General features: G+C 43.5%; 1 protein-coding gene across 1 annotated transcript in view; it reads right to left on the bottom strand.

The window, feature by feature from the left end:
• The window catches only part of DNAH10 (dynein axonemal heavy chain 10), a 169,130-nt gene that overhangs the window by 93,886 nt on the left and 50,708 nt on the right, over positions 1-24,536 (bottom strand). The window contains exons 22-29 of the mRNA XM_054527692.2: positions 21,954-22,070; positions 21,770-21,872; positions 20,272-20,450; positions 14,173-14,384; positions 10,368-10,521; positions 7,753-7,986; positions 5,602-5,724; positions 2,415-2,648 (exon numbers count right to left, since the gene is read on the bottom strand). Of these exons, the coding sequence (XP_054383667.1) occupies positions 2,415-2,648; positions 5,602-5,724; positions 7,753-7,986; positions 10,368-10,521; positions 14,173-14,384; positions 20,272-20,450; positions 21,770-21,872; positions 21,954-22,070 (1,356 nt within the window). The remainder of the gene's footprint in view (positions 1-2,414; positions 2,649-5,601; positions 5,725-7,752; positions 7,987-10,367; positions 10,522-14,172; positions 14,385-20,271; positions 20,451-21,769; positions 21,873-21,953; positions 22,071-24,536) is intronic.

Raw genomic sequence — 24,536 nt, 5'->3', positions numbered from 1 at the left:
CTGTGGAGGACTGAAAAGAGAAAGAAAAAGAAGACAGACTCTGTCCCTAACCCTGCTGGAGTTGGGAGGTATCTGGACATAGGAGCCAGTGGAACGTGGAGGAGGCGGAAGGGTGATTAACACCCCAGGCTGGGGAACAGAGACCTGTGATGGAATCCCAGATTCCCCACTATCCAATTGAGCAACTATGGGTGAGTTGCTTCTCCTCTCTCTGCCTGGAATAAACACAATCATGGCACTTAACAAGGTGGGCTTGGGAGAATCAAATGAAACAATCTGAGTCAAACGCTGGCACACTGTTAAACATTTGGCATTTGTTGACTATTATCATTGTTATTAATCAGAATAACATTTAGGACAATGGGTCCTTTAGGGCCCATCATATAATACAAGGCACTCGCAAATCAGAGAGGAGAGGAAGGCAACAAACAGGCTTCAAAGAATAAAAACAGAGGTTTGCAAAAGAGGCGAACAGTAAATGAAGTATTCCTAACACTGTATTTTTCTATAACAGTAAAATATTTGTTTACAAAAGTGGAAGCAGAAGGCCAGGCACAACAGCTCATGCCTATAATCCCACCACTTTGGGAGGCTGAGGCGGGAGGATTACTTGAGCCCAGGAGGTAGAGGCTGCAATGAGCTGTGATCACACCACTGCACTCCAACCGGGGCAACAAAGCAAGGCCCTGTCTCAAAAAAAAAAAACAAAAAAACAAAAAAAACTGGAAACAGAATACTCAATAAGCCTCCCCTTTGAGAAAGGAAAAATATGCAGTCGAAAATATGAATCTTACTTTAAGAAGGAAGTTCACATTAATGAAAGGGAAAGTAATGGGAGAAAGCACTTGTTCCTAAGTGCTCTGTTAATTTGGAATGGAGGAATTACCGTGCAACGCTGGTTCTCAGCCGGGGATGATTTTGCCACCAGGGGACATTGGCAATGTCTGGAGATGTCTCTGGTTGTCATAACTAGAGAGGGGGTGCTACTGGCATCTAGTAGGTTGCGGTCAGGGATGCTACGTAATGTCCTGTAATGCACAGGACAGCACCCACGGCAAAGAGTCATCCAGCCCCAAATGCCAGCAGCGCTGAGGCTCAGAGCCCCTGCCCAGGCTGACGCTAGATAAAGAGCTTTGATTAGCCAAAGATCATGTCTGGCCAGCCTCTGTTCTCTATCACAAGGGACAGTGTTCTCTGTTGTTTCCTGCCATTCAGGAAATGGTTCATGGATACATATACATTTATTTAAAAAGTACGAAATTATGGTCTGCAAGGAATCATAACAAATTCATGACAGTGGCTGGCGCCTGTAGTCCCAGCTACTCGGGAGGCTGAGGTAGGAGAATGGCATGAACCCAGGAGGCGGAGCTTGCAGTGAGCGGAGATCGCGCCACTGCATTCCAGCCTGGGCGACAGAGTGAGACTCCGTCGCAAAAAAAAAAAAAAGAAAGAAAGTAGAGGAAGTATGAATGGGGATAGGGACAAAAAGTATTGCAAATTTGTACAACTTTACAAAAAAAAGAGACAAACCAAATATGACTAAATGGTAACAAGTGCCAATTCTGGGTAGTGGAGAGCGTTATTTAGCCAACATTGAAAGGGAGGCACTGTTCAAAGTACTTTATAAATAGTAACTCATTTCATCTTTATAACAGCTCCACTGAAACAGGTTAACTATTGGGGTTATGTCCATTCACAGATGAGGAAACTGATGTCCAGAGAGATCAAGTAACTTGCCGAAGATCACACAGAAACTCAGAATAGAGCAAAGTTTTGAACCCCAGCAATCTGGTTCTAGAGTCCATGTGCTAAACCACTATCCTCTAATGCCTCTCTGTTTAATATATTAGTCTTCATATATTTCTGTTTTTTTTTTTTTTTTTTTTAGTTTATAAAAAGAAAGGTTTTGGACTGTGGAAAAACAGCTGAATCTGGTGTGATTTCAGACTGAGTGAATATCATCAGGCTTACACTTCAAATTAAAACTCGAGGGCAGAGTATGGTGGCTCACACCTGTAATCCCAGCACTTTGGGAGGCGGAGGTGGGAGCATCGCTTGAGCTCAGGAGTTAGAGACCAGCCTGGGTAACACAGTGAGACCTCATCTCTCCAAAAAATATAAAAAATTAGCCAGGCATGGTGGTGTGCACCTGTGGTCCCAGCCACTCAGGAAGCTGAGGTGGCAGATCACTTGAGTCAGGGAGGTCCAGGCTGCAATGAGCCATGATTGTACCACTGCGCTCCAGCCTGGGCAACAGAGCCAGACCCTATCTCAAAAAACAAACCAAAAAACCAACTCCAGCAGCATTTCAGTCTTAACCCTCTGGGTTGAACCTTATGGCAAAGGGAACCAGGGAGGACCGAAGGCGGTTCTAAGGCTTACACGGGGAGCCCCTGCACGCCCAGAGGGCTGACCTTGATCATGTGCTCCTGGACGCAGAGTGGGTCGCTGCTCCCCAGAATGCTGAGCAACTCGTCGTCAGAAATGAAGAAGAACCTCGGGAAAGCGTTTCTCTTCGAATCTAAGTAGTCGTTGAGGCTTTTCTGGCATTTCTCCAGGCCCTCGCTGACGTTCTGGAGGTCACTGAGGCGGTTTGGGGCTTCACAGCACCTCTTGATCACGGGGTCTTTTAAGGTCTCACCCATGATCTGGACCAGGACAGAGGACAGCCGTCAAGCAGGGTGAGCAGGGAGAGCGGGGACACTGTTCTTGAGCCCGGAACAGGCACTCACCAGAGCCCAGGCACAGCCGAGATGAAACTGACAAGCTGCCCAGTGCCATCGGCTTTCAGGGGATCCCTTTATCATTTTTAAACATGCATATCCTTAGCACCTTCTAACGTACTACATGTAACTAACTGGTTTCTGGTTTTTCTTTTCATTATCCCATAAGAAGGCCAGCTGCGCAGGGAAAGGATTTTTTTGTTTTGTTCACTGATGGGCCCCACCCCACCCTACAGAAGTGCTTACACACAGTAGGCACCCATTCAACATTTGCTGAGTAAAGGAAGCTGGCAATTCCACTGTGAGCAATTTGTATATACAGAATATTCACTGCAGCATTCTTCATTGTAGCAGAAAAAGAAAGAAATAGCCTCAATGTCTAGCAACAGGTCAATCATCTGCTGTGAGTGATAATTTCGATGTTTATTTATTGAAATAAGTCAAATTGTTCAATGAAAATAGCCAATGACATTGGTAAGAATGATTCTATTTTCAAGCCTGTAATCCCAGTGCTTTGGGAGACTAAGGCAGGAGGATTAGGAGGATTGTTTGAGACCAAGAGTTTGAGACCAGCCTGGGCAACAGAACAAGACTCCATCTCTACTAAAAAAAAAAAATATATATATATATATGTTTTTTTTTTTAAGTTAGCTGGGTGTGGGTGTGCACACCTGCAGTCCCAGCTACCTGGGAGGCCAAGGTGAGGATCATATGAGCCCAGGAGTTGGAGGCTGCAGTGAGCTATGATCACATCACTGCACTCCAGCTTGGGCAACAAAGCGAGACCTCGTCTCTAAAAAAAAAAAAAGAACGATCCTATTTTGTAGAATGTTATTTATTTATTTATATCTATTTGTATGTTTATCCAGGAATAAACATTCTGGAAAGATATATGCTCAACTATTAAAATGGTTACCCTGGGCAAGGGAATTATAGGTATTTTTTTTTCCTTTCTTTTTTTTCTTGGCTTTTTATAATTTCTAAAGCATTCTGTAATGAATTGATATTCTTTGTGTAAGTCTTTTCTTTTTTCTTTTTTTTTGAGACAGAGTCTCACTCTGTCACCCAGGCTAGAGTGGTGTCACAATCTCAGCTCACTGCAACCTTCACCTCCTGGGTTCAAGCGATCCTCCCACCTCAGCCTCCCGAGTAGCTGGGATTACAGGCATGCACCACCATGCCTGGCTAATTTTTCTTTTTTTTTTTTTTTTTTGTATTTTTAGTAGAGACGGAGTTTCACCAGCCGGGCACGGTGGCTCACACCTGTAATCCCAGCACCTTGGGAGGCCAAGGTGGGCGGATCATGAGGTCAGGAGATCGAGACCATCCTGGCTAACATGGTGAAACCCCGTCTCTACTAAAAATACAAAAAATTAGCCAGGTGTGGTGGTGGGCCCCTGTAGTCCCAGCTACTCGGGAGGCTGAGGCAGGAGAATGGCCAGAACCTGTGATGTAGAGCTTGCAGAGAGTCAAGATTGTGTCACTGCACTCCAGCCTGGGCGACAAAGTGAGACTTTGTCTCAAAAAAAAAAAAAAAAAAAAAAAGGGGGAGAGAGACGGGGTTTCACCATATTGGCCAGGCTGGTCTCGAAATCCTGACTTCAAGTGATCGCCCACCTCAGCCTCCCAAAGTCCTGGGATTACAGGCGTGAGTCACCGTCCAGCCTGATATGTGTTGTACAATTCTTTTAAGTTTAAAAAAAGAGCTTATGCAACAATTATATGAAACAGTTATAAACTCTAGCGGATAAAAGAGATCAAAACATGAACTGGCCACCTATAATTAAAGAACACAGCAGCAAAGCTAAGTAGCAAAATACCCGGGCTTTGAGAGCAAGAGAGCTGGGTTAAAATCCCAGCCACATTAACTACCAGCCACTGTGATGACCAGTCCAACCCTTTCTGGAAATGACTTTAAAATACACACACCCTTTCGTGGGCAATTTGCTTTCTAACAATCTATCTTAAGATATTCACTCTAACTATGGAAAAAGCATTAGGCAAGAACCTGTACATTATTTATGAAAGCAAAGAACTCTGTTCAAACAAAATGTCAAATTACTAGAGAGTAATCAACTGAACTAATGTCAGCCCACTCACTGGAATATAGACAGCCATGAAATTATTTTCTCAGATGACTTCCTAATATGAACTGTTTCTCATAATATTAAGAGAAAATTATGATATAAAGTTGTACACAATATGATTACAATCATGCTCTTTAAACTTATACACATAGGAAAAAGACAAAACGGATATACTGACATGTTAAAGTGGTCCCATTAAAGCGACAGAACCATGAGAGATACATTTTTCCACTGTTCTGCATTTTCAAAATATTTGAAACAAGTAAATATTGCTTTTATAATAAATGTAAAAAAGATTCAGTGTCATATGCCAGCAGCTAAAAATCAAACGGGAATTTTTACTAGACAGATTAGGGTCATAAATAATGACACGAAAAATTCAGAAGCTACTAGTGGGCCAGGCAAGGTGACCCACTCCTGTAATCCCAGTGCTTTGGGAGGCCAATGTGGGAGAGTCACTTGAGGCTAGGAGTTTGAGACCAGCCTGGACAACATAGCAAGAGCCTATCCCTGTAAAAAATGTTTTAATTAGCTGGGCATGGCAGCGCATGCCTGTAGTCCCAGCTGCTTGGGAGGCTGAGTTAGGAGGATCTCTTTAGCCCGTAAGTTCAAGGCTGCAGTGAGCCATGATCACATCACTGCACTCCAGCCTGGGCAACAGAGCAAAACCCTGTCTCTAAAAAATGAGAGAGAAGCTACTAATGGAGAAAATACAATGTGCAAATAAAAAGGTACAAATATCTCAAATCACTGCCCTTCTTTCATTACTAAAATAGAAGTGAGTCACTTGCCCTTTTAAATACTTTATCGATGTTGTCAAACTTTTTTGCCTCTTCCGGAAGTTGTGATCTTATATCTCCACCAATAAAAATACTTTCAAGATACATCCATTTTCTCTGAACCAACATCCAAATCTGTAAATGTACAAAAGGTCAGTGTCAGCAGGGGTTATCAGATACCTCCAGGAGTGGATGGCAAAGCCCCACCCTGACATGAGACAGACCCAAATCAACTCAGGTGGGAGGACCTTCCAGGCAAAGTGACAGAGTGAGCACCTGCATGGCCAGCTCCCCTCCACTCCAAATGAATGAGAATGTTGGGGAAAGCATAACTAATGGCCACACTCAAAAGCAAAAGAAAGCTCTCCATGCAGCCCAGCACAGGTAGGAAAACTTCTAGTTATGAGAAGGGGGTGAACCTGTGACCCACAACAACGAAGGACAGGCCATGCCAAAGACACTCAAAAAGTGAGCCAAGTACCATGTGCCCGGCAATTCTGCTCCTAGGTATTGACCCAAAAGAACTGAAAACAGGGACTCAAGTAGTTGTACATGAATGCTGATGGCAGCACTGTTCACAATAGCCAAAAAGTGGAAACAACCCAAATGTCTATCAGCCAATGAATAGAAAAACAACATGTGATCAATCCACATGATTTAATATTATTGGGCCATAAAAAGGACAGAAGCACTGACACATGCTACAACATGGATGAACCTGGAAAACATCACGCTAAGTGACAAAAGCCAGACGTAAAGCATCATATATTGTGTCATTCCACTTATATGAAATATCCAAAATAGGTAAATCCATTGACACAGAAAACAGACTGGAGGTTGCCAGGTGCTGGGGGAGGAGATGGGTAGGGAATGACTGCTTAAGGGGTACTGGCTTTTCTTTTGGTTTGATGAAAATCTGGAACTAGAGGTGGTGGTTGCACAACACTGTGAATGTACTAAATGTCACTGAATTGTGCACTTTACAATAGCTAGTTTTATGTTATGTAAATTTTAACTCAATAAAAAAATTGTTTTGACTGAACACAGTGGCTCATGCCTATAATCCCAACACTTTGGGAGCCCAAGGTGGGCAGGTCACTTGAGGTCAGGAGTTCAAGACCAGCCTGGCCAACATGGTGAAACCCCATCTCTACTAAAAATACAAAAACTAGCCAGGCATAGTGGCACATGCCTGTAATCCCAGCTACTCGGGAGGCTGAGGCAGGAGAATCACTTGAACATGGCTGGCAGAGGTTGCAATGAGCCGAGATGGTACCACTGCACTCCAGCCTGGGTGACAGAGCAGGACTTCATCTAAAAAAAAAATTGTTTTTAACTCACAAATTAAAAAACAGTGCTATATCCCACATAAGAGCTTCCACTAACACAAAGTCATAGACAAAACAAACAAACAAAAAAGCAAGGAAAGGAAGCCCAGGCATGATGAAGGCCGGATCACACAGTTGGCCAGTGAACCAGGCCTGGCTTCATCCCACCCAAGGCTTGGATTGTGGCCAAAAACAAGGTGCCTGCCTGTGGTCTGGGGAGGAAAAAAAGGTAACCGCAAAAAAATGGTGCAGTGAGCCTAGGTTGCTCACAGAAGTCTGGACAAGTATTGCCCAAAAGGAAGGAAGCCCCAAACCACCTACTATAAGACCTTGCTACTTCCCAGTGTGACAGGCCTCAGGTTAAAGAGGCTGCAAAAACAGATGACAAAGTGAAGCAAACACAAGAAAAAAAATTACATGTGAGATGAGCTAGAAAAAAAATCAAAATCACAGAGGAAAATCCACCACCACAAGAGAGAGTCAACAGACATTTTTTTTAAAAGTGTAGAGAAATCTGAAAAGGAATGTAAAATAAATATGTGTATAATTTTCAGTGTCATCAAGGAGGCAAAAGCATCCTTGCAACAAGAACAGGACAGTATCAAAGAAAAACAGATATATGAAAAAGAAGCAATTAGGAATCTTGGAAATGAAAATCATTCACTAAAATAAAAACTCAGATCAATTCCTTTGATCATGCACTCTTGTCCTCAAAATAAATCAAGACAAAAAAGTATGAAAGAGGATCATTTGTTTCTAAGCATAAAATATCCTCATATAAAAGCCACTGCTATGCACTGGCTCTAATCCATCTTTTGTTCATCTTTTCTCTCACCTCAATGACTTCCCCTATTAGAGAAAGCGTTTTTTCCCATTTGTGAACAGTTTGCAGAAAAGGCCCCACAAATCTGCTTCCTGAGATGCTCTGCAGGTTGAAAGTGTTGTCATCAAGAGACTGAAGAATTTCATCAACAGAACCCAGGATGTAGCCTCGCTCCTGTGTGCCTTTGCAATATTTGACTACAGTGAATTTCATATTTTCCCATGTGTCTAGGATTTCCTTCACAGCCTGTTCAGGAATAGAAAAAGAATGATTCAGGCACACAAACTGAAAAGACCGAGCCCCAACCCAAAAACACCTTCCTTAGCTTGCTTTTGGCCAACGCAATCGGAGTCCTGGGTCTGTTTCCTGAAAAGTTGGGATTCTGTCATGGTAATAATAGTCACTTATCAAGCATTTGCTATGTGGCAGGTAAGCATGTCACATACATGATCTCATTCAGTCCTCAAAGCAAATACCTCAAAGTATATTGGTAGGGATTATTATCACCCACATTTTACAGAGATGGCAACTGGGGCTCAGACATGAAGCTCAGCTACTGAGCCCCAGAAACAGTGTCTAAACCCCACAGTCTGCCCCCGAAGTCTGCACAGTTATGAGATCCTGCCCCTGTGCTTACTCTGCTGTCACAAAAACCAAATTACAAAATGATACGCCTCTTAGGATTCTATATTCAAAACAATCTGTATCGAGGCCAGGTGCGGTGGCTCATGCCTGTAATCCTAATACTTTAGGAGGTCAAGGTGAGCAGATTGTTTGAGCCCAGGAGTTCATGACCAGCCTTGGCAACATAGGGAGAACCTGTCTCAAAAAAAAAAAATCTGTATCAATACATATGTATATGTGTATACATATGTATGTGTGTACATTATATGTATATTATGCATATCTTTGGTATATTGTGTACACTGTGTGTATATGTATACATGTGTGTATACTATGTGTACATGTGTATATTGGGCACATTGAACATTGTATGTATATGTATATGTGTGTACATTATGGATACGTGTGCATATTACACTGTGCACATTGTGTGTATACGAATACATAGTGTACATTATGTGTACATGTATATATTAGGTACACTGTGTGTACATTATGTGTATATGTATACATGTACATATATTATGTGTAAATGTGTATATTAGGTACACTGTATGTACATTATGTACATATGTACACATGTGTATACATTATGTGTGTATGTTAGGTATGCTGTGTGCACACTATATGTATATTTTGTGTGTTTGCATGCATATGTGTCTACATGCATATACATGTGTATACACATGTGGTGTACTATGTACAGTCATGTACTGCATAAGGACATTTCAGTCAGTGATGAATTTCGTATATAATGGTGGTCCCATAGGATTATCAGACCATATTTTGGCTGTACCTTTTATTTTCTTTTTTTTTTGAGACGGAGTCTCGCTCTGTCACCCAGGTTGGAGTGCAGTGGCGCAATCTCGGCTCACTGCAGCTCTGCCTCCTGGGTTCACGCCATTCTCCTGCCTCAGCCTCCCGAGTAGCTGAGACTACAAGTGCCCGCCACCACGCCCAGCTAATTTTTTTTGTATTTTTAGTAGAGACGGGGTTTCACCATGTTAGCCAGGATGGTCTCGATTTCCTGACCTTGTGATCCACCCGCCTCAGCCTCCCAAAGTGCTGGGATTACAGGCGTGAGCCACCACGCCCGGCCTTGGCTGCACCTTTTCTATGTTTAGATACACACGTACTATTAGGTTACAATGGCTGACAGTACTCAATATAGTCCCTTGCTGTACAGGCTTGCAGTCTAGAGCAATAGATTCTACCCAATAGCCTAGGTGTGCAGTAGTCATCCCAGCTAGGTTTGTTTGCACAATCACGAATCAACTCAGGACACATTTCTCAGAATGTGTCCCTGCCATTAGGTGACACCTGACTATATACATATATGTGTAGGGGTATGTATATGTGTGTACCTGTGTACGTGTATGTTAGTGCATACAAATGCACGGGTGTATGTGCACATATATGAATAGTATGTGTGTATGCATATGTATATGTGTATGCATGCATTTTTAAGTAGGGAAAGAAACACACTAAAAAGTTAATAATTATTTTCAGGTAGTGGGATTATGAATTTTTTTTCAATTTTCTATCACGAATATCCATTACTTCTATTTAAAAATCAATGGCAAAATAAATAAATAAATAAGAAAAAAATTTTTTAAACAATGGAAAATGAAACTACAATTGGAAACAACAAAAAATGTAATTAAAGCAGAAATTCTATTTCTACAACAAATAATTCTTTATTACTGAAGTACAGCAGGTACTAGAGCAAATATGTTTTCTCTTTTTTGTTTGTTTTTCTTCTTTGAGACAGGGTCTCACCCTGTAACCCAGGCTGGAGTGCCATGGTGTGATCACAGTTCACTGCAGCCTCCACCTTCCAGGTTCAAGTGATCCTCCCACCTCAGCCTCCCAAGAAGCTGGGACTAAAGGCATGCCACCATGCCCAGCTAATTTTTTTTTTTAGTATAGATGAGTTCTCCCTCTTTTCTCTTTGAATTAAAAAAAGACTGTTTTCTCCAGCCTGTTTTTAACTGAAGTCTTACCTTCTCAATGGCAACCTCTTTGATTGCTGCTGTGACAATCTCATTGAGAACATCCGTGTGTTTGTGCAGTTCCATAGCAAACATATTTTCCAAGGTGAACGTTTCGGTCATTTCAAAAAAGACAGACGTTTTTTCCATAAGTTCTTTCCAATGCCTGAAAGCACATCAGCATTCAAATCTTCATGCTTACTGAATTTAGTGAGGAGTTCAATTATTCCTATTTAAATCATAGGACAAATCTCATTTTGTAAACTTCTTATAATGAAATTCTGCAACATGAGGACATCATTAGAAATATATTCCCAAAGTTCTCCAAAATCCCACTGGCCTCCAGAGTTAAACCTGAAAACAATGTCTTGCAAAATACCATATACACTAGTCTTCACGGCCTTCTCATCAAATACACAACTTTTAATTATTGGGAACTGCTTCTGTCATAGTCTCTCGACCAATGACCTCAACCTCTGTTGAATCACTCAGCCTTTTTGAGAGCCTCATGTAAATTATGAGCTCTCGTGCATTTGATAAATATTTCAGTGCTGACTCCATGCCAGGCAGTGGACTGGGGTACACAGTTACCAAGGGCAAAGCCCCTAGCTTCAGGGAACCTGCCACTTACTTGGGGAGACAAACAACAAACAATAAACAAATCTATAAATTAAATAATGACATAGGGTTTTGAGTACTATGAGAAAACTGCAGCGTGCCAGAGGAGGTACGAAGGGGCCCATTCAGACGGGACAGTCGGGGCAGACTCCTGTGCACACAGACACAACAGGGGCAGCTCTGCTCTTCACCTGACTGGCCTTCCTTTAAGGTTTGCATTTGGCCTGTGAATTTGCCCATGTTTTAGTTCTGTGTATATGGAATGGGTGTGAGTAAGGCAGCTAAGCATGACGCTAGACAGCAGAACGCCATGTGCCCAGCACGTAAGCAGCAAGTGTTGAATCACTGAGTGTTGTAAACACACACACACACACACACACACACACACACACACACACACAGCCATGGAAATGGTCAGAAAGGAGGCCCTACTGGTTCATCGGTCTCTGAACCCCCTGGCCTAGCACAGCACTGATAGGAAGGAGGGTGTCAGAACTGAAACTGAAGGGTAAGGGTCATCAGTGCCTGCTCTGTGGCTTATGGTCACTTGCTTTTTATTTTTTTCCCCCTTTTCCCGTGAAGCTGAAGGCCTCACCACTGAACGCTGAACCTTAACCTTCACTGGCTACTATGGATAACATTCACAGGTCACTATGGCGATGGTGACTTTGGTTGTTTTTCAGGAAGTTGAGCCAACTCCTCTGTCCAGTTCCAGCTGGTTGAGACCACTGACCGTTCACCTGGGCCCGTGCAAGTGCCCCAGAGGCGGAAAAACTCCACCCTCAGGCCATGCTGACGCCCCCACTTTCTGGGCCTATGTCCTGTGAAATGCTGTGAACCCCAGCTGCACTTGCTCAGAATGAACCTGTTACTTCCTTCTTCCCACCACCAACCACCTTCCCCCTCGACTTCGACCACCCCACTGCCCTAACGCCTAAACATCCCTAAGCCTTATCTCCAGGGAGGCAGATGTGAGGGCTGCTTGCCTGCCTCCTTGCTTGGCAGCCTTGCAAATAAATATTTCTGTTTCACAAAACCCATGTCACGGCGAATGATGGACTGCATGTGGGCAGAGCGGACCTGGGCCCAGCCTGTGACATAACCCTGGTGGTCAGTTAGAGGGTCCACACTCAATATGACACAGTCCTGAGTCACTGGGAGAGAGTGATTCCCTCTCCAGTTCCCGCCCAGTCCTTTCAATTACAGTAAATTACATCGAAGGGAAAGTCTCCTCTTTGTGCTTCTGTGTGACAGAGCAGGAGCACCCTCATCTTGGACAAACACCGCCACTTTAAGGTCCAGCTCCCTTTCCAGCCCATGCATTTTAAGGAAATCATTTCTCTTCTAACTACAAGCCACCAGAAAGAGCAGACAGGAAAACATAGACAAGACAGCTCAGGCACAGAGGGAGGAGAGGAGGAAGTCTCTTGGGTAACTGCCAAACTTCACCCTTATACGATGGGTCCCAGTAAAACAGTGGACCTTAATAAGAACATTCCTTTCCCTTCAGGTGCACTAAGATAGGGGAGCTAAAAGCAGACTCGGCGGGTATGCCTGCTGCTGCAGAAAAATGCATGGGAATAGACACACAACTCTCCCTCCCAGATAAGCACAACAAAGAGACCCAGAAGCAGTCCAAGCCTCGGATAAACTCTCCCACCGTAAATCCTTAAAAACTCTTAGTCTGTAAGAGAGTGTGGCTCTGACCTAACTTGGCCAGAATCCCCTCTCAGGTTTGTTTTCTCTAAAATAAACCTGTTTTGACTGGCAAGCCACCTTTTGTGTTTCTTTCCTCTTTAATTCGTACGCTGTGTCCTCAGCCCCTCCCCAGGGTCATTCACCTTTCTTAGAGCAAAGGCCTCTGGCTCAGAGACAGGCGACTGTTTTGAGCTAGTTTTTTTATATATATATAATTACTTTCTATTTCTGGCATGAGCTTTTGGTTTTCTCTTTACAGTGGTGGTGTAAGTTTCTTTTTAGAATAACATTCATTTCCATAAAAAAGAAACTGATAGGAAGAAAAATATAAAGCCATGACAGCATAGATGATACTCAGATCTGACAAAAATGATGAGACAGGACCAAAGTTTGAGAAACACTGGGTTATGGGATCATAAAACTGGGAACTTTAGCTAGAAAGTGCCTACTTCTACCTAGTTTTACAGACGAGGAAACTGAAGTCTGCAAAGGTAAAGGTGAGTGCTCCAGGGAAGCCAGCAGACAGTGAAAAGAGGGCTAAGACTCCACGTCACCAGGGCCTGAGGGCTGCCTGCTCCTTGTTGAGAGGGAGAGACAGATGTAACAGGTGTTGAAGACAAGCCAGCACTTACGAGAGACTTTTTCAATGTGAACTCAAGGATGGGAAGGGAACCAAACAAGGGATGACTTTCTCACTAGGGAAAACGAAGTCATTTGATGTCACGGCATGACTAGATGATCACACTTTGGAAAACATGACAGAGGAATAGAGGAACACATGAGCGGGAGCATAACTCACAAATTAGGACTGTAACTCCTACTAATTTGTATCCGTGTGGTGCCATCACCAAATAAACACAGACCCATGCCCCCTCTGTCCCACCCACAGGGCTGGCTATCCCATCAGTAAGGTGATCACAAGCCACGCGTGGCTACGGAGCACCTGAAACGGGGCAAGCCCAGGTTGAAATAGGCTATAGGTGTAAAATACACATTGCACTTTGACATATTTTTTAAGAAGAATGTAAAATATCTCATGAATAAATGCTTCATGTTGATTACATGTTGAAATAATGTTTGGGATATATTGAGTTAATTAAAATATACTATTAAAATTAATTTCACCTGTTTTTACTCTTTTACTGTAGCAGCTAAAAAACTGTAAATTACATATGTGATTCCCTTTTGATGTCTGCTGGATGGGGCTGATCAAGGCCACTTACCGTATTTTTTTAAATCTTCAAGAAAAGCAACTGCAAATGCCACTTTGCTCCTGCTGGGATCTTTCTTTTTTAAAAGAATCCTGTGGTTGACAGTTTTATAGACACTTTACGTAGAAACAACATTATAAAACTGTGTCGTTCATGCCCATGTATAGCCCTGCAGCATTGTTGAAATTGTGTGCTTCATCATCAGACCAAAGATAATGTACTAAGGGAAACAATTTTAACTAAAAGCTCCTCCCACACTTTCACATCTGTGGACAGAGGACAAAACAAACCTGTCTCTTAGTGCCTCGTTTTTCAAGTCAAGAAGTAAAGGAATCGAGTCTTTGAATGCCTTCATTTTCGCTTCCAAGTAGTAGGCCACTGATAAGCCACGGACTGGCCGAGGTAGCTTTCTGAGAGCCCTGAGAAAACCTTCAATTCCTTCCTGGAGAATCTGCACATTCAGGTTGATCCAAAGGGTCTGAGACCATTCTTCTTTTGCAACCTGGAAACGTGCAAGAAACAGCTCCATCAACAAAGACCCCTTTGGAAATGCAACAAGGAGAGCAAGTTCTTGACTCTTAGTCACGTTCAGATATTTTAAAGTATTACCCATCCATCTACAACTACCTGAAATTCACAAACAAGGGGTTGACTACAAGGATCTAAAACAACAAGAAAAGAATTCCACTTTCTGTAAGCTTTTGCAAAAATAATTCTGTATCTGAGGATGTGTGGGATCCAGAAATACATCTTCCATTTCTAAAGACAAAAGTGAGAGGTATAAAGTAAGTAACAGGTGTTTTTTAAATCAGGGAGTTGCGTGGGTCTTAAAGGATGTACTTCATTCAGGTGCTGTGATAGCTTGCTTCTTTTCCCTGATAAAAGCAGTTAAGGTTACAAAATATTTACACATTAGATCACTAATCCAAGAATCTGTTTACAAACCATCAGGTTGAGGCTAAGAAGTGACAATAAAACATGTTCCTACTTGATGATTGTAAAGAGAAGATTTTCTGTGTTATATTTTCCCGAGATTTAATGTAAAAATTACTTTTTTTTTTTGAGACAGGGTCTCGCTGCCACCCAGGCTGTAGTGCAATGGTGTGATCACAGTTCGCTGCAGCCTTAACCTCCTGGCCTCAAGTGATCCTCCCATCTCAGCCTCCTGAGTAGCTGAGACTACAGACATGCACCACCAGGCCTGGATATTTTTTATTTTATTTTGCAGAGTAGGGGGTCTTGCTAGGTTGCCTAGGCTGGCCTCAAACTCCTGGGCTCAAGCAATCCTCCTGCCTTAGCCTCCCAAAGTACTGGGATTACAGGCATGAGCCATCACACCTGGCCTGTTTTTCTAACAGCTTTATTGAGGATTAACTGGTATATAATAAGCTGTCCATAACTAAAGGTACAATCTGCAAAGTTTTGACAGGTGTGCATGCCTGTGAAAGCACCACCACAATCACGATAGTGAACTCATTCATCACCCTCAAAAGCCTCCCCATTTCCCTGTGTCATCACCCCTCCCATCCCTCTCCTCCTGTCCCTACCCCTAGTTAACCACGGATCTGTGTTCTGCCACAATAAATTTGTTTGCATTTTCCAGGGTTTTATATGAATGGAATAATACAATATGCATTCCTCTGTATCTGGCTTCTTACGCTCAGCATGACAATTCTGAGAGTCGCCCATGTCGTTGTGTGGATGCGCTGATAACTGGTTCAATCCTCTACCTTGCTGAGTAGTATTCCGTGGTGTGGATGAGCCACAGCTTATTTATCCATTCACTTAATGGGCATTTGGGTTGTTTCTAGTATTGGGCTATTACCAACAATGCTGTTTATGAACGTTCACGCAGAAGTCTCCGCAAGGACCATGCTTTCTCTTCTCTCGGGTAAACACCTTGCACTCGCTCCATTTAGGCTTCCACAGCCACACTCCATCGATACTTTCTTGTTGCTGTCACCAGTGGCCTCCACGATATGCAGTACTGAGGTCAATCCTCCATCCTCTTCTCACTGTCTATCAGCAGCATCTGGTGCAGTTGGCCAGTCCTACCTCCTGGAAACACGTTTCCAAGATGTCACACTCACCTGTTTGTTCTCCTACCACCTGGGCCACTCCTCCTCCTCCTCGTCTTTCCTTTTTTAGGGGCGTATTCTCATGGCATTTAATGTTGGAGAGACCCAGGCTCAGACCTCGCTCCTCTCAAGTGTACCAGGCTGAATAGCGTCCCCCAAAAATGCACGTCCACCCAGAACCTCAGAATGAAGCCTCACTTGGAAAGAGGGTCTTTGCAGAGGTAGTTAGGGTGAGGTCATACTGGATTAGAGCGGGCCTTAAATCCAATGACCGGTGTCCGTATAAGAAAACAGACACAGAGGCACAGAGGGAAGACAGCAATGTGACGAGGGAGGCAGAGACGGGAGCGACGCAGCCGCAAGCCACGGAACACCGGGGACAGTCAAAAGCCACCAGGAGCTGGAAGAGGCAAGAAGGAGCCTCTTCTGGAGCCTCCGGAGTGAGCGTGGCCCTGCAGACACCTTGATTTTGCACTCCTGGTCTCCAGAACCGTGAGGAGATACATTTCTGTTGTTTTCAGCCTCCTGGTCTGTATTCGTAATCATTGGTTCTGGCAGCCCCAGGAAACGAAGGCACCAGGTGAGCCCATCTGAACTGGTGGCTCAGTACCTTCCACACCTGGACACTCCCAATTCACACCTCCAGTTCTCCTCTGAACTCCAGACAAATACATCCAAGTGCTGCTTCCTCAACATCACCACAGGAACGTCCAGCAGACATCATCTTGCCCTGAATTCCTGATGTTCACCATCGTCCCCAAACCTTCTTTTCCTGGAGTCTTCCCTTAAGAATGACTCCACCCTTCCAGCTCCTCAGGCCAAAAACCATGGAGTCTTCCTTGTTCTCTTGCTCTCACATCCCACATCCACACCTCCAGGAGGTCCCACTGACTCTACCTGCAAACCAGATCCAGGATGCACCCATGCCTCCCAACCCGCACTGCTGCCACCCCAGGATCCCCTGGGATTATGACGACAGTCCCCTGCCCGGCCTCCCAGGAGCCACCCAGTGTGTCACTGAGACTCTTCTCAACACACAACTTTGAAAAGCAATTGCTAGGAAAAAATAAATTTCAAGGAGAGTAGAAGTCACTCTAGGTGATGAAATGTCCCTTGACATCCACAGACCAGAGTAGGGTGGGGGGACCAAGCTATGTCTCAATATTAGATTTTTTAAAATGCTTATTTTGCTACAGAAAAAAAAAACGGAAAGAATGATAAGACCTAGTATTTGATAGCAATGGCAGGGTGACTATAGTCAATAATAATTGTATATTTTTAAATAACTAAAGGAGCATAATTGGATTGTTTGTAACACAAAGGATAAAAGCTTGAGGGGATGGACACCCCATTCCCCGTGATGTGATTATTACACATTGCATGCTCGTGTCAAAACAGCTCACGTATCCCATATAGACACCTATTATGAACCCAGAAAAATTAAAAATTTAAAAACCACTTATTTTGACATATGTGTGGTTGTTCTCAGTTCTCATGACACCTTTCCTTTTAAAAGCTGAGGGTATGTTTTTCACTTTATGAATTTTTTTGCCTGGTGCAGGCACCAGGTCTCATCACTTTCCACCCCATCTCTGGAATCTTCTCTCCTCTCTATTCCCTCTATAATTGTCCTAAAATGCAAGCTGCCATCCCTTCCGCCAGCACCGGGGCAGTGACCTCCTAAAGGACCCCCTGCCTGCAATCCCCCGGCTGCCTCCGGAGTCCCTTCTGACGGCTTCATCTCCACCGGCCGCTTCGCACATCCCAACCCCATTTTCTGGTGCATCCATGGTTGGTAAAGCCACCGGTCTGGATGAAAGGTTATGGACACACGACCCAACTTCAAATCTCCTGTCACTGCTCCTGCCCAACGCTCTGCCTGGAAAGCCTTGCTCTGCACCAGGCAAAGCCTGTTCTGGTTCAGAGCCTCACTCCCAGGCCACCTCTTTAGCAGCACTCCCTGGGCCAGTGGGCCACTCTCCTTCCTCCTCTGCAATCTCAGGACTCTGTTCACCTCATTTCCAGCACACGTTATTTGTTCACATATCGGTGCGAAGGTGAATCCTGTGTGTCAAGTGGATGCTGGTGTGTCTGTGAGAGATACTGAGTGAGATGAGCGTTTGCATCGGGGGACTGAGTAAAGCAGGTGGCCCTCCCTAGCGTGGATGGCCTCACCCAATCCACTGTAGGCCTGAATAGAACAAAAGGCTGAGGAAGGTGGAATGCAACCTCTGTGCCTGACTGTCTTCAAGCTGGGATGTCAGTGTTCTCCTGCATTTGGACTTGGACTCGGACTCAGACTAGAATCTACACCATCAGCTCTCCTGGGTCTCTAGCTTGCCAACTGCAGATCGTGGGACTTCTCAGCCTCCATAATCACAGGAGCCAATTCCTCATCATAAATCTCATAGATATAGGTATAGATTAGATAGGGATCTATAGATATACATTAGATATAGATTAGAAATAGATATATAGATTAGATACAGATAGATATAGATTAGATAATGTAATACAGATGTAGATTAGGTATAGGTATAGATACAGATTAGATATAGATACAGATTAGATATAGACAGATATAGATATAGATACACATATCTCCTATTGATTCTGTTTCTCAAGAACCCAGACTAACATAGTCAGTCTCCCTTGGGGACTCAAGAAGGGCAGGAATGGGCAGACATGACTCCTTTTCTGGACCCCACACTCCAAGCAGCACAGCACTGAGCTATAAAGAACTAAGTTAATAGATAAATGAATGAATAGCATGAATTTGCATGGGAAACATACACCAATGAGAGGCACCCAAATGACATGACATTTGCAACTTTTAATTTTTATTTTTTGAGACAGAGTCTCACTCTGTCACCTAGGCTGGAGTGCAGTGGCGCAATATCAGCTCACCGCAACCTCCACCTCCTGGGTTCAAGCAATTCTTGTGCCTTAGCCTCCCAAGTAGCTGGGATCACAAGCATGTGCCACCATATCTGGCTAATTTTTGTATTTCTTGGTAGAAATGGAGTTTTGCCATGTTGGCCAGGCTGGTCTCAAACTCCTAGCCTCAAGTGATCCACCTGCCTTGCCTCCCAAAGTGCTGGGATTACAGGTGTGAGCCACTGTGCCCAGAACTTTTTTTGTATTTTTTAGTAGAAACGGGGTTTCGCCTTGTTGCCCAGGCTAGTCTCAAACTCCTGGCCTCAAGTAATCTGCCCGCTTCAGTCTCCCAAAGTGCTGGGATTACAAGCATGAGCCACCACACCAGGCTGACACGGCAACTTTTAATCTCCGCTTGCAACTAAACAGTTTACCCCATGCCTTAACAAAGCCCTTGACCTCCAAAGAGAGTTTTCTTTTCTATGATGATGCTAAAATACATAAAAAATAAAATTTGTCATTTTAACCATTTTAAAATATATAATTCCAGGCTGGGTGCAATGGCTCACGCCTGTAATCCCAGCACTTTGGGAGGCCAAGGCAGGAGGATCGCTTGAGATCAGGAGTTCCAGACCAGCCTCGGTAACATAGCAAGACCTTGCCTCTACTAAAAATAAAAAAAGAATAGCCGGGCATGGTGGTGCACCTCTGTAGTCCCGACTGCTTCGCAGGCTGAGGCAGGAGGATCACTTCAACCCAGGACTTTGAGGCTGCAGTGAGTCATTATCACACCACTGCACCCCAGCTTGGGTGGCAGAGCGAGACTTTGTCTCAAAAATCAAAATAAAATGTACAATTCCATGGCATCAAGCACTTTCATAATGTCAGGCAGCCACCGCCACTATCTATTTCCAGAACTTTTTTTTTTTTTTTTTTTTTTTGAGATGGAGTTTTGCTCTTGTCGCCCAGGCTGGAGTGCAGTGGCACAATCTGGACTCACGGCAACCTCCACCTCCCAGGTTCAAGTGATTCTCCTGCCTCAGCCTCCTGAGTTAGCTGGGATTACAGGCACCTGCCACTGTACCTGGCTAACTTTTGGATTTTCAGTAGAGACGGGGTTTCACCACGTTGGCCAGATTGACCTCGAACTCCTGACCTCAGGTGATCCACCCGCCTTGGCCTCCCAAAGTGCTGGGATTACAGGCGTGAGCCACCGCACCCGGCCTATTTCCAGAACTTTTCCAACACCCCAAATGGAAACCCTGTACCCATAAGCAATCACTACCCAGCCCCCTTCCCTGCGGCCAAAATGAGCGTTTCCACAACGTCAGACCCAAGCTCATTATTATGGTGGCATCAAAGTCTGCAGGGCCTAAGTAATTCCTACATCCCCTTCAGTGAACTTGAGTCCTTCGCTTTCGGGGAGATGCTCACCTTTAGTCCTTCGTAGAGCTCGTAAATCATCCTCAGCCCACTCATTTCCTTCTGCACTTTCAGCAGCTCTGGGTACATCGTAATAGGAAGATCAAAAAGTTTCTCAGCGTTAGCCAGTTCCTGACGGCTCTTTTCATGTCTTGCCAGCTCTCTTTCATAAACACCTAAAAGCTCTACTCCTAGTAAATAAATACACCGATGAATGAATAAATACAATTTTAAGGTGTACAAAATTGAATAAGAAATCATGCATAATGTACCTCAATTATAATTTCATCCTCATAAACCACGCGGGAAGACAAATTTAGAATCATGGCACCATTGTAACTAAAACCAAAAGACCAATGACATCTGCAGTCTCCTCCAGTTAGAAAATTGTGCCTAATTCTCACAACCAGGTCATTCAGAAATGAGACTATTTTAAGGGACTCTGAGGTGGTCTATGTTGTGGTCAACTTCACCATCCTTTGCCGCCCCCTTGAGAATGTCATCATCCTACTGATAACTCCCCTACCACTCTAACTTCCCAGTTCTATGCTTCTCCCCCAATTCCAATGACCACTACCACTCCACGTCACTACATCCCTGCTCACAATCATCTACTCAAATGCCACATTTCCCAGATGCCTTTTTTGAGCATCCTTAAATAAACGTCACCCATTTCTTTGGAAGCCATAGCAGTCTTTGGTTTGTCTCATGGTAATTTTTTGTCTCATGGTATTTACCAAATTCTCTTTAGAATAAGAATTTTAGGACTGGGTCAGTGGCTCAGGCCTGTAATCCCAGCTCTTTGGGAGGCTGAGGCGGGAGGATCACTTGAGGTCAGGAGTTCAAGACCAGCCTGGCCAACATGGTGAAACCCCGTCTCTACTACAAATACAAAAATTAGCCAGGCATGGTGGCACGCGCCTGTAGTCTCAGCTACTCAGGAGGCTGAGGCAGGAGAATCACTTGAACCCAGGAGGCAGAGGTTGCGGTGAGCTAAGATTGCGCCACTGCACTCCAGTCTGGGCAACAGAGCAAGACTCTGTCTCAAAAAAAAAAAAAATAGAATTTTAGTATTTTTATCTTGTCACCATTTTAGCCTATGTGATGTGAAGGGCAGAGGACAAGCATCTGAATCCAAAGAATAAATGTAACAGGCATTAGAGAGGCAGGCTGGATGGATAAGACGCTGCATTTGTAAAGGCAGTTGCTGGTGTTTAAGATTTCTGAGCTGCAGCAGAAACCTCTGCATCCCCTGCAGGAGTGGAGGCTGCTCCTTGGCACTTCTCTCAACACCTTCAGGTAGCAGGCACTCAACAATCAATGAGTCGCATTAATCCAGCTTTTTTTTTTTTTATGTGACCACTAAAATGAGCCAAGAAAAAAGTATTTGAGGAAGAAATAAATATTTAAATCATGGCACAATAATCACTTGCCATAAAATTCTTAAGCAAAACATACTCAAACATTTGATACTCAGATCGCTCAGTAAGACCAACAGGAACATTCTTACCTTTATCAAGATCATCACCAACAGAACCAGGCCCTTCATTGTAAAAACGCTTTGCAAACTCCTCTATCTGAACTCTGTAGTTCATTATTTCGCCTCGAGTAATCTGAGAAAAACGAGGTAACATTAATTTAGCCCAAATACGTTTTTCAATATCTTTACTCAGGAAGTGAAATTTAAAAGGTACCTCTGTGAAAGTTCTCTTTATGTCCCCAAGAGCATGCTCCACATTCACTGAATCATTAAACAGATTGGACCACATGCTCTCAATCTTATCAACCAGTTCTTTCTCTGCATCAGGAGGCTAATTAGGGGAAACAAAAAACAGAATAAACAATAAATGATCAGCAATTTGGAATTGAAATTGATGGTCAGAGTTACCTCCCAGGGACTTCTGCTTGTGGCAACAGGAGGCTAGGTAATTCAGACCAACTCAAAAGCTGATTGAAATATTAAGGGCAGACATGACCAGACTGGGATTACATGGCTCATGCCTGTAATCCCAGTACTTTGGGGGGCTGAGGCAGGAGGATCCCTTGAGCTCAGGAGTTTGAGACGGGCCTGGGCAACACAGTGAGACTGTATCTCTGTAAATATAAAAAGAAAAAGAAATTTTAAAAAGAAATATTAGGCTGGGCACAGTGGCTCATGCCTATAATCCCAGCACTTTTGGAGGCCGAGGCGGGTGGATCGCCTGAGGTCAGGAGTTCGAGACCAGCCTGGACAACTTGGTGAAATCCCTTCTCTACTAAAAATACAAAAATTAGCCAGGCGTGGTGGCAAGAGCCTGTAGTTTCAGCTACTCAGGAGGCTGAGGTGGCAGAATCGCTTGAACCTGGGAGGCAGAGGTTGCAGTGAGTCGAGATCAACCTGGGTGACAGAGTAAGACTCTATCTCAAAAAAATAAAGTAAAATAAAAATAAATATTAAAGTCAAATTTTATAATTAAAATAAAATCAGTATAAAATCATTTTTAAAAATAAAGAGATAGAGGCTGGGCGCGGTAGCTCATGTCTGTAATCCCGGCACTTTTGGAGGCTGAGGTGGGCGGATCACCTGAGGTCAGGAGTTCAAGACCAGCCTGACCAACATGGAGAAATGCTGTATCTACTAAAAATACAAAATTAGCTGGGGTGGTGGTGCATGCCTGTAATCCCAGCTACTCAGGAGGCCGAGGCAAGAGAATCACTTGAACCCAGGAGGCGGAGGTTGCAGTGAGCCAAGATTGTGCCATTGCACTACAGCCTAGGCAACAAGAGTGAAACTCCATCTCAAAAAAAAAAAAAAAGAGATAGAGAGATTACAGAGAGATAAGCCCTTCATAAACTAAAGCCCAGCTTCAAATCAACTTAATCTCTGACTAGAATAAGGTTAGCTTAGCTTGCTAATGTACCTAGTTGTGGTGTCTGTTAGAAGCAAAAATAAATCTCCTCTGATGAAATATAACATCATCCAACGCCTCCAATCCTCTCTCTCCAATTTATCACATAGGCTGTTAAGAACTCAGTTAGAAATGCCAGCCATATAAAGACACGAAAGAACTTAAACAAAAGCAAGAGATTCACAGACAACATAAACGATCACGACAGAGTTATAAGACACACAATTTAAAATAATTTTATTTAATAGAGTAAAGGAAACAAAAGACAAAAACAAAATTGAGAATTTTGGTAGAGCACAGGAAATTGTTTTTAAAATGGAAATTCTATGGCCAGGCATAGTGGCTCACGCCTGTAATCCCAGCACTTTGGGAGGCCGAGGCGGGTGGATCACCTGAGGTCAGAAGTTCAAGACTAGCCTGGTCAACGTGGTGAAACCCCGTCTCTACTAAATACACAAAAATTAGCCGGGCATGGTGGCGGGCACCTGTAATCCCAGCTACTCAGGAGGCTGAGGCAGGAGAATCATTTGAACCCGGGAGGCAGAGGTTGCAGTGAGCCAAGACCACGCCATTGCGCTCCAGCCTGGGCAACAAGAGTGAAACTTTGTTCTAAAATGGAAATTCTAGAATGGATAATGACAATACCTGAAATCAAGAGCTCAAAGGATTGTTTAAGGAACCAGGAAAAGCAGATCAGACATAAATAAATAGAAAATTAATGAACTTAAAGTTTAGGACAAAGTATTAGAATAAACCACAGAAAGAAAAGGCAGAAAGGAATGTAAGATGTAAAGGGTATTGTAGAAAGGTCCAACATATGTGGAATTGGAGTTCCAGAAGGGAAAAAAAAAATAAGGCAAAAACTGTTAATTTTCCAAAACTAGGTAAAGACATCAGCCTGCAGATTTTGAATGTGCTACAAATCTCAATCAGGAAAAAAAAGAAAAACAAAACAAAACAAAAGAACCTAGTTACATCATATTACAACTGCTGAAAACCAAAGACCAAAAAAAAATTCTTAAAAGCAGACCAAAAAAAAAAAAAACTAGTTAGACTGTACTACCTTGAAAGGGAGCAACAAAAAGATTAACAGTCAACTCCTCCATCAAAACAATACAGGACAGAAGATGATGGAATAATATCCACATATAGAAGGGATTTGAAAAAACCAAAGTTGTTGTTTCCAAAAGATCAATAAACTGTAAGGAGACGGAGCAACTGAAACCCTTATTCATGCTGGTGTGGATGTAAAGGGGTACCATCACTTTGGAAAACTAGCAGAATCTAGTAAAGCTGAACACGTGGATTCCTATAACCCAGCAACTTCATGTCTAGGCCTATACTCAATAGAAATGCAGGCGTAAGTCCCATAAGGTTGCCCTCACTTCA

Source organism: Pongo abelii, chromosome 10, assembly GCF_028885655.2.
Source record: "Pongo abelii isolate AG06213 chromosome 10, NHGRI_mPonAbe1-v2.0_pri, whole genome shotgun sequence".
Taxonomy (NCBI): domain Eukaryota; kingdom Metazoa; phylum Chordata; class Mammalia; order Primates; family Hominidae; genus Pongo; species Pongo abelii.
Note: the sequence above shows the minus strand (reverse complement) of the source record. Positions and strands in the feature narration are given on the sequence as shown.